At 60.1% G+C, this 10,153-nt stretch overlaps 1 protein-coding gene across 1 annotated transcript; it reads left to right on the top strand.

The window, feature by feature from the left end:
- Positions 1 to 1,048: 1,048 nt before the first annotated feature.
- On the top strand, positions 1,049 to 9,671 carry RBM23 (RNA binding motif protein 23). The gene is made up of 8 exons (XM_074166945.1): positions 1,049 to 1,098; positions 1,204 to 1,321; positions 3,869 to 4,021; positions 5,390 to 5,527; positions 7,028 to 7,093; positions 7,217 to 7,412; positions 8,782 to 8,874; positions 9,583 to 9,671. The coding sequence occupies exons 2-8, from the start codon at positions 1,259 to 1,261 to the stop codon at positions 9,669 to 9,671; spliced, it is 798 nt and encodes a 265-aa protein (XP_074023046.1). The 5' UTR covers positions 1,049 to 1,098; positions 1,204 to 1,258.
- Positions 9,672 to 10,153: the final 482 nt, after the last annotated feature.

Below are 10,153 nucleotides of genomic sequence, written 5' to 3'. Positions count from 1 at the left end.
CCCCAAATTTCCCCCCAATCCCCCCAAAATTTTCCCAAAATTTTCCCAAATTCCCCCAAAATTCCCAACGTGTCCCAAAATCCCCCCAATTCACCCCAAAACCTTCCCGAATCCCCCCAAAATTCCCAGGACGGCCCCAACCCCCCCCCAAATCCTCATAAATCCCCCCCAAATCTCCCCAGATTTCCCCAAAATCTCCCCAAATTTCCCCAAACTCCCCCAAAATCTCCCCAAAATTTTCCCAAATTTTTGCAAAAATTCCTGACTTGTCCTAAAATCCCCCCAATTACCTCCAAAACCTTCCCGAATCCCCCCAAAATTCCTAGTACAGCCCCAAACCCCCTAAATCCCCCCAAATCCTCAAATCTCCCCAAATCCCCCTAAAATCTCCCCAAATCTCCCCAAATTTCCTCAAAATCTCCCCAATTCCTCCCCAAAATTCCCAATAAGTCCCAAAATCCCCCCAATTCCCCCCAAAACCTTCCTGAATCCCCCCAAAATTCCCAGTATGTCCCAAAATCTCCCCCAAAATCCCCCCAAATCCCCCCCAAATCTCCCCAAATTTCCCCCAAATCTCCCAAAATTTCCCCCAAATCCCCCCAAATTTTCCCAAAATTTTCCCAAATTCCCCCCAAATTCCCAACGTGTCCCAAAATCCCCCCAATTTCCCCCAAAACCTTCCCGGATCCCCCCAAAATTCCCAGTACATCCCAAAATCTGTCAAATTCTCAAATCTCTCCAAATTCCCCTCAAATCTCCCAAAATTTTCCCAAAATTTTCCCAAATTCCCCCAAAATTCCCAACGCGTCCCAAAATCTCCGTAATTCCCCCCAAAACCTTCCCGAATCCCCCCAAAATTCCCAGTACGGCCCCAAACCCCCTCCAAATCCTCCTAAATCCCCCCCAAAATCTCCCCAGATTTGCCCCAAAATCTCCCCGAATTTTCCCAAAATCCCCCCGATTCCCCCCCAAAAAATTCCCCATAAATCCCCAAATCCTCTTTTTTCTCCCCAAAACCCTTTCCTTTTTTTTTATTCCCCGCAGGCGCCGTTTCGGCCACAGCAAGAGCCCCCTCTACCGGGAGAAGAGCCCCGTCCGGTGAGGGGGTGGGGGACGGGGACAACCTCCCCCTTGGGGGTGGTGACGTCACCGATGACATCACGGATGACGTCATCGATGACGTCACTTCCCCCTTCTCCCAAGGGAGGCGCTGGGCAGCCTGAGCCCCGAGGAACGGGACGCCCGCACCGTCTTCTGCATGCAGCTGGCCGCCCGCATCCGCCCCCGCGACCTGGAGGACTTCTTCTCCGCCGTGGGCAAGGTACGGGCTGGGGGACCTTCGTCGCCTCCACGGGGACCTCCATCATCTTCATCGTCTCCATGGGGACCTCTATCATCTCCATGGGGACCTCCATCATCTTCATCACCTCCACGGGGACCTCCATCATCTCCATGGGGACCTCCATCATCTTCATCGTCTCCATGGGGACCTCCATCATCTCCATGGGGACCTCCATCATCTTCATCGTCTCCATGGGGAGCTTCATCGCCTCCACGGGGACCTCCATCATCTTCATCATCTCCATGGGGACCTCCATCATCTTCATCATCTCCATGGGGACCTCCATCATCTCCATGGGGACCTCCATCATCTTCATCGTCTCCATGGGGACCTTCATCGCCTCCATGGGGACCTCCATCATCTTTATCGTCTCCATGGGGACTTTCGTTACCTCCATGGGGACCTTCATCGTCTCCATGGGGACCTTCTTCATCTCCATGGGGACCTTTATCGCCTCCATGGGGATCTCCATCATCTTCATCACCTCCATGGGGATCTCCATCATCTCCACGGGGACCTTCATCACCTCAACGGGGACCTTCATAATCTCCACGGGGACCTTCTTCATCTCCATGGGGACCTTTATCGCCTCCATGGGGACCTCCATCATCTTCATCACCTCCATGGGGATCTCCATCATCTCCACGGGGACCTTCATCACCTCAACGGGGACCTTCATAATCTCCACGGGGACCTTCTTCATCTCCATGGACCTTCTTCATCTCCATGGGGACCTTCATCATCTCCATGGGGACCTCCATCATCTTCATCACCTCCGTGGGGATCTCCATCACCTCCATGGGGACCTTCATCGCCTCCACGGGGACCTCCATCATCTCCGTGGGGATCTCTATCATCTTCATCACCTCCATGGGGACCTTCATTACCTCCATGGGGAGCTTCATCACCTCCATGGGGACCTCCATCATCTTCATCACCTTCATGGTGATCTTCATCATTTCCATGGGGACTTTCATCATCTCCATCATCTCCATGGGGACCTTCTTCATCTCCGTGGGGATCTTCATCGTCTCCATAGGGACCTTCATCATCTCCATTGTCTCCATGGGGACCTACATCGTCTCCATGAGGACGTACATCATCTCCATCATCTCCATGGAGACCTTCATCATCTCCTTCATCTTCATGGGGATCTTCATAGTGGGTCGGAGACCTTCACCGTCTCCATAGGGACCTTCTCACTTCTATGGAGATCTCCATCATCTCCATGGGGACCTTCATCACCTCCATCGTCTCCATGGGGACTTCCATCATCTTTGTGGGGACCTTCATCATCTCCATGGAGATCTCCCATCACCTCCATGGGGACATTCTCACCTCCTGCCACCTCCATGGGGGTCCCCACGTCCCCTGTCGTCCCTTCTCTTGGTGCCACCGTCGTTTTCGTGGTGCCACCTGAGGTCTTTATGGCAGTTCCATCACCTCCCTGGTCCCACCACCCCCTCCGTGGTCCCACCACCCATCTCTTGTTCTTTCTCATGGTCCTATGACCATCTCTGTGGTCCCACCACCCGTCTCCTGTCCTTCTCATGGTCCTATGACCATCTCCATGGTGCCACCACCCATCTCCTGTCCTTCTCATGGTCCTATGACCGTCTCCATGGTGCCACCACCCATCTCATGTCCTTCCTCATGGTCCTATGACCGTTTCCATGGTGCCACCACCCATCTCATGTCCTTCCTCATGGTCCTATGACCATCTCTGTGGTCCCACCACCCGTCTCCTGTCCCTCCTCATGGTCCTATGACCGTCTCCGTGGTGCCACCACCCATCTCCTGTCCTTCCTCATGGTCCTACAACCATCTCCATGGTCCCACCACCCATCTCCTGTCCTTCCTCATGGTCCTATAACCATCTCCATGGTGCCACCACCCATCTCCTGTCCTTCCTCATGGTCCTACAACCATCTCCATGGTCCCACCACCCATCTCCTGTCCTTCTCATGGTCCTATGACCGTCTCCATGGTCCCACCACCCATCTCCTGTCCTTCTAGTGGTCCTATGACCATCTCTGTGGTCCCACCACCCATCTCCTGTCCTTCCTCATGGTTCTACGTCCATCTCCATGGTCCCACCACCCATCTCCTGTCCTTCTAGTGGTCCTATGACCATCTCTGTGGTCCCACCACCCATCTCCTGTCCTTCCTCATGGTTCTACGTCCATCTCCATGGTCCCACCACCCATCTCCTGTCCTTCTAGTGGTCCTATGACCATCTCTGTGGTCCCACCACCCATCTCCTGTCCTTCCTCATGGTTCTACGTCCATCTCCATGGTCCCACCACCCATCTCTTGTCCTTCTCATGATCCTACGACCATCTCCGTGGTCCCACCACCCCCTACGTGGTGCCACCACCCGTCTCCTGTCCCTCCTCACGGTCCTACGTCCGTCTCCGTGGTCCCACCACCACCCCACCCCGCGTTCCTCCCCTCCGCCGTGGTGGCCTCTCCCCTGGTGGTGCCACCCACCCCCTGGACGTCCCCGTGTCCCCTCCTTCCCCCCAGGTGCGGGACGTGCGCATCATCTCGGACCGTAACTCCCGCCGCTCCAAGGGCATCGCCTACGTGGAGTTCTGCGAGATCCAGTCCGTGCCCTTGGCCATCGGCCTCACCGGCCAACGCCTCCTGGGCGTCCCCATCATCGTCCAGGCCTCCCAGGTGGGCCCGGGAGGGGGCTGGGGGGGGGGGGGGCGGTTCTTGTGGGGGTTTGAGGGGGTCTTCAAGGGGGTGGGAAGGTCTGGGGAGGTTCTTGTGGAGGTTTGAGGAGGTTCTTGGGGGGTTTGAGGAGGTTCTTGGGGGATTTGAGGAGGTTCTTGGGGGGTTTGGGAGGTTCTTGGTGGGTTCTTGTGGGGTTTGAGGAGGTTCTTGGGGGTCTTGGAGGTTCTTGTGGAGTTTGGGGAGGTTCTTGGGGGTCTTGGAGGTTCTTGTGGAGGTTTGAGGAGGTTCTTGGGGGTCTTGGAGGTTTTTGTGGGGTTTGGGGAGGTTCTTGGGGGGTTTGAGGAGGTTCTCGTGGGGTTTGGGAGGTTCTTGTGGGGTTTGGGAGGTTCTTGTGGGGTTTGGGGAGGTTCTTGGGGGTCTTGGAGGTTCTTGTGGGGTTTGGGGAAGTTCTTGGGGGGTCTTGGAGGTTCTTGTGGGGTTTGGGGAGGTTCTTGTGGAGGTTTGAGGAGGTTCTTGGGGGTCTTGGAGGTTTTTGTGGGGTTTGGGGAGGTTCTTGGGGGGTTTGAGGAGGTTCTTGTGGAGTTTGGGGAGGTTCTTGGGGGTCTTGGAGGTTCTTGTGGGGTTTGAGGTGGTTCCTGGGGGGTTTAGGAGATTCTTGGGGGATTTGAGGAGGTTGTTGAGGGTCTTGGGAGGTTCTTGGGGGGTTTGGGGAGGTTCTTGGGTTTGGTGGGGGTCTTCAAGGGCTTTGGGGACATTCTTGGGGGGTTTGGGAAGGTTCTTGTGGGGTTTGAGAAGGTTCTTTTGGGGGTTTCTGGGGTTCTTGTGGGGTTTCAGGCGCTTCTTGTGGGGTCTTGGAGGTTCTTGGGGGCTTGGGGAGGTTCTCGTGGGGTTTCAGGTGGTTCTTGTGGTGGTTTGGGGGGTCTTCAAGGGGATGGGAAGGTCTGGGGAGGTTCTTGCGGGGTTTGGGGAGGTGTTTGGAGGTGGTTCCTGTGGTGTTTGAGGAGGTTCTTGGGGGGGTTGAGGGTTCTTTGGGAGGTTTGGGGGGTTCTCGTGGGGGTTTCTGGGGCTCGTGGGGGTTTTTGGAGGCTTTTATGGGTTTTGAGAAGGTTCTTGGGGGGCTTGGGGGGCTTCTTGTGGGGTTTGAGGAGCTTCTTGTGGGGTTTGAGAAGGTTCTTGTGGGGTTTGAGGAGCTTCTTGTGGGGTTTGAGAAGGTTCTTGTGGGACATCGTGCCAAACTCAAGCCCAGCTGTGGTTCCCCTGGATTTGGGGTGACCACCAGAGGTTTGAGGGTGCTCCCCGGAGGAAGAAGGGGGGGGTCTCTGTGGGGCTGTGTGTCCCCCCTCCCTGACCCCCTTGGGTACCCCCCAGGCGGAGAAGAACCGTCTGGCGGCCATGGCCAACAACCTGCAGAAGGGCAGCGGTGGCCCCATGCGCCTCTACGTGGGCTCCCTCCACTGCAACATCACCAAGGAGATGCTGCGCGGCATCTTCGAGCCCTTCGGCAAGGTGAGCTGTGGGGCTGGGGTGGGTGGTCTCGGTGGGGGAGGCACGGGGAGGGGTTGGTGGGGGGCTTGGTGGGGTCGCGGGGACGCGGTGGGGTCATGAAGATGGGGTTGAGGGACACGGTTGGGTCACGAAGATGGGGTTGAGGGACACGGTTGGGTCATGGGGATGGGTTTGGGTGGACATTTGGACACGGTGGGGTCATGAGGACGTGGTGGGGTCACCAAGATGGGGTTGAAGGACACGGTTGGGTCACGAAGATGGAGTTGAAGGACCTGGTTGGGTCATGGGGACCTGGTGGGGTCATGGGGATGGGTTTGGGTGGACATTTGGACATGGTGGAGTCATGGGGACGTGGTGGGGTCATGAAGATGGGGTTGAGGGACACGGTTGGGTCATGGGGATGGGTTTGGGTGGACATTTGGACATGGTGGGGTCATGGGGACGTGGTGGGGTCATGAAGATGGGGTTGAAGGACACGGTTGGGTCATGGGGACCTGGTGGGGTCATGGGGATGGGTTTGGGTGGACATTTGGACGTGGTGGGGTCATGGGGATGGGGTTGAGGGACACAGTTGGGTCACAGGGACGTGGTGGGGTCATGAAGATGGGGTTGAGGGACACAGTTGGGTCACAGGGACGTGGTGGGGTCATGAAGATGGGGTTGAGGGACACGGTTGGGTCCCGGGGACGTGGTGGGGTCATGGGGATGGGGTTGAGGGACACGGTTGGGTCCCGGGGACGTGGTGGGGTCATGGGGATGGGGTTGAGGGACACGGTTGGGTCATGAAGATGGAGTTGAAGGACCTGGTTGGGTCATGGGGACGTGGTGGGGTCATGGGGATGGGTTTGGGTGGACATTTGGACACGGTGGGGTCATGAAGATGGGGTTGAGGGACCCGGTTGGGTCATGGGGACGTGGTGGGGTCATGGGGATGGGGTTGAAGGACACGGTTGGGTCATGAAGATGGAGTTGAAGGACCTGGTTGGGTCATGGGGATGGGTTTGGGTGGACATTTGGACACGGTGAGGTCATGGGAATGTGGTGGGGTCATGAAGATGGGGTTGAGGGACACGGTTGGGTCATGGGGACGTGGTGGGGTCATGGGGATGGGGTTGAGGGACACAGTTGGGTCACGGGGACGTGGTGGGGTCATGAAGATGGGGTTGAAGGACCCGGTTGGGTCATGAAGATGGAGTTGAAGGACCCGGTTGGGTCATGGGAACCTGGTGGGGTCATGGGGATGGGTTTGGGTGGACATTTGGATGTGGTGGGGTCATGAAGATGGGGTTGAGGGACACGGTTGGGTCGTGGAGAAGGGGTTGGGGGACCCCGGTGGAGTCCCATGGCCGGGGCTGGATGGAGATGTGGCCCCACCTGGTTCACGGGTCCGTCTTTGGTGGGTCCGACGCCGTGGGTCCCACCCTTGAGGACCCCAGAGCCCCGTTTCGGGCCCCACCTTGACCTTCTCCTCCCCCCCCTCCCCTTAATCCTGCCCCATAGATCGACAGCATCGTCCTGATGCGAGACCCCGACACCGGCCAGTCCAAGGGCTACGGTTTCATCACGGTGAGCTCCTACCTCCCGCCCCACAAGTGCTGCCCCACGGGCGTCCCCACCGCCCCCTGTGACCCCACCAAGCGTCTCCTTTCTCTCCCACCCCACCCCATCCCATCCCACCAAAAAAACCAGTTCGCGGAGGCTGAGTGCGCCCGACGGGCCCTGGAGCAGCTCAACGGCTTCGAGCTGGCCGGCCGCCCCATGCGCGTGGGGCAGGTGACCGAGCGCCTGGACGGCACCACCGACATCACCTTCCCCGAGGGCAGCGAGGACGTGGAGCTGGTGGGGGCCACCGGCCGGCTCCAGCTCATGGCCAAGCTGGCCGAAGGTAACCTTCAGCAGGCATCTGGGAGGGGGGGGTCAGGAGGTAGTTATGGGGCTGGAAGGGGTTTAAGAGGCTTCTGGAGAGCTTCTGGAGGTAGTTATGGGGCCGGAGGGGCTTTAGAAGGCATCTGGGGGGCTTTAGGAGGCATCTGGGGGGGGTTAAGGAGGTAGTTATGGGGCCGGAGGGGCTTTAGAAGGCATCTGGGGGGCTTTAGGAGGCATCTGGGGGGGGTTAAGGAGGTAGTTATGGGGCCGGAGGGGCTTTAGAAGGCATCTGGGGGACTTTAGGAGGCATCTAGAAGGGGTTAAGGAGGTAGTTATGGGGCCGGAGGGGCTTTAGAAGGCATCTGGGGGACTTTAGGAGGCATCTAGAAGGGGTTAAGGAGGTAGTTATGGGGCTGGAAGGGGTTTAAGAGGCATCTGGGGGGGTTCAGGAGGTAGTTATGGGGCTGGAAGGGGTTTAAGAGGCTTCTGGAGAGCTTCTGGAGGTAGTTATGGGGCCGGAGGGAGTTTAGAAGGCATCTGGGGGGCTTTAGGAGGCATCTGGGAGGGGGTTCAGGAGGTAGTTATGGGGCCGGAAGGGGTTTAAGAGGCATCTGGAGAGCTTCTGGAGGTAGTTATGGGGCCGGAGGGCCTTTAGAAGGCATCTGGGGGGGGTTAAGGAGGTAGTTATGGGGCCGGAGGGGCTTTAGAAGGCATCTGGGGGACTTTAGGAGGCATCTAGGGGGGGTTCAGGAGGTAGTTATGGGGCTGGAGGGGGTTTAAGAGGCATCTGGGGGGGGTTCAGGAGGTAGTTATGGGGCTGGGGGGGCTTTAGAAGGCATCTGGGGTGGGTTCAGGAGGTAGTTATGGGGCTGGAAGGGGTTTAAGAGGCATCTGGGAGGGTTCAGGAGGTAGTTATGGGGCCGGAGGGGCTTTAGAAGGCATCTGGGGGGCTTTAGGAGGCATCTGGGGGGGGTTAGGAGGCATCTGGGGTGGGTTCAGGAGGTAGTTATGGGGCTGGAAGGGGTTTAAGAGGCATCTGGGGGGGTTCAGGAGGTAGTTATGGGGCTGGGAGGGCTCTAGGAGGCATCTGGGGGGGTTCAGGAGGTAGTTATGGGGCTGGAAGGGGTTTAAGAGGCATCTGGAGAGCTTCTGGAGGTAGTTATGGGGCCAGAGGAGCTTTAGAAGGCATCTGGGGGACTTTAGGAGGCATCTAGAAGGGGTTCAGGAGGTAGTTATGGGGCTGGGGGGGCTTTAGGAGGCATCTGTGGGGGGTTCAGGAGGTAGTTATGGGTCGGGGTGGGGGCTGTGGGTGCTCGGGGAGGCCCTGTGGCCGGTCCTGCCCCACGGCGTGTCTCCTCACCCCCCAACCTTGTCCTCCTGCCCCCCAGGTTCGGGGCTGCAGCTGCCCAGCACGGCCCAGGCCGCCCTCCAGCTCAATGGGGCACTGCCCCTGGGGGCCCTCAACCCCGCCGCCCTCACCGGTATGGGGGGCTGGGGGGGGGCCCTGTGGGGCTGAGGGGGGACTTGGGGGGTACTTGGGGGGCTGGGAGGGTCCCTGGGGGGTGTTTGGGGCTCCCTGTGGGGCTGGGGGGGGGGTTGGGGGTTCCTTGGGGGTTGCTGTGGGGCTGGGGGGGTCCCTGTGGGGCTGGGGGGGGACTGGGGGGGTACTTAGGGGGCTGGGAGGGTCCCTGGGGGGTGTTTGGGGGGTCGCTGTGGGGCTGGGAGGGTGTTTGGGGGGGGGTCCCTGTGGGGGCTGAGGGGGGACTGGGGGGTACTTGGGGGGCTGGGAGGGTCCCTGGGGGGTGTTTGGGGGTCCCTTTGGGTCTGGGGGGGGTGTGGGGGGTCGCTGTGGGGCTGAGGGTGGTCCCTGTGGGGCTGAGGGGGGGGGTTGGGGGGTGTTTGGGGGTCCCTGTGGGGCTGGGGGGGTGGTGTTGGGGGTCCTTGGGGGTCACTGTGGGGCTGGGGGGGGTCCCTTTGGGTCTGGGGGGGGGGTGTGGGGGGTTGCTGTGGGGCTGGGGGTGGTCCCTGTGGGGCTGGGAGGGAGGGGTTGGGGGGTCCTTGGGGGTCGCCGTGGGGCAGGGAGGTGCCGGGTTGTGTGTGTGTGTGTGTGTTTCTGTGGGTCGGGGGGGGGGGGGGGGGTTCCCCCCCGCCGTGGGGCAGCCCCCCAACCTCTCTCCCCTGCCCCATAGCGCTGAGCCCGGCACTGAACCTGGCCTCCCAGACGCTGGCCTCCCAGTGCCTGCAGCTCTCGGGGCTCTTCACCCCCCAGACCATGTGAGGGGGCGTGGCTTGGGGGGGCGTGGCCTGGGCGGGGGGGCGTGGCTTGGAAAAGGGGCGGGGCTTGGGGGGGCAAAGGGGGCGGGGCGTGGGGTGCCCCCCATCCTCCTACTTGGTGCTATGGGAGAGGGGAGGGGGGCGTGGCTTGGGGCTGGGGGCGTGGCCTGGGTGGGGCGTGGCCTGGGTGGGGGGCGTGGCTTGGAAAAAGGGGCGGGGTCGGGGGGCAAAGGGGCGGGGCCTGGGGTGCCCCCCCATCCTCCTACTTGGTGCTATGGGAGAGGGGATGGGGGCGTGGCTTGGGGGGCTGGGGGCGTGGTCTGGGCTGGGGGCGTGGTTTGGAAAAGGGGCGGGACTTGGGGGGCAAAGGGGCGGGGCCTGGGGTGCCCCCCATCCTCCTGCTTAGGGCTATGGGAGAGGGGAGGGGGGGCGTGGCTTGAGGGCTGGGGGGCGTGGTCTGGGTGGGGGGGGCGTGGCTTTGAGGTG

This window comes from Numenius arquata, unplaced genomic scaffold (assembly GCF_964106895.1).
Source record: "Numenius arquata unplaced genomic scaffold, bNumArq3.hap1.1 HAP1_SCAFFOLD_1615, whole genome shotgun sequence".
NCBI lineage: Eukaryota > Metazoa > Chordata > Aves > Charadriiformes > Scolopacidae > Numenius > Numenius arquata.
The sequence above is the reverse complement of the archived record's forward strand: the minus strand, read 5'-3'. Positions and strand labels throughout refer to the sequence as shown.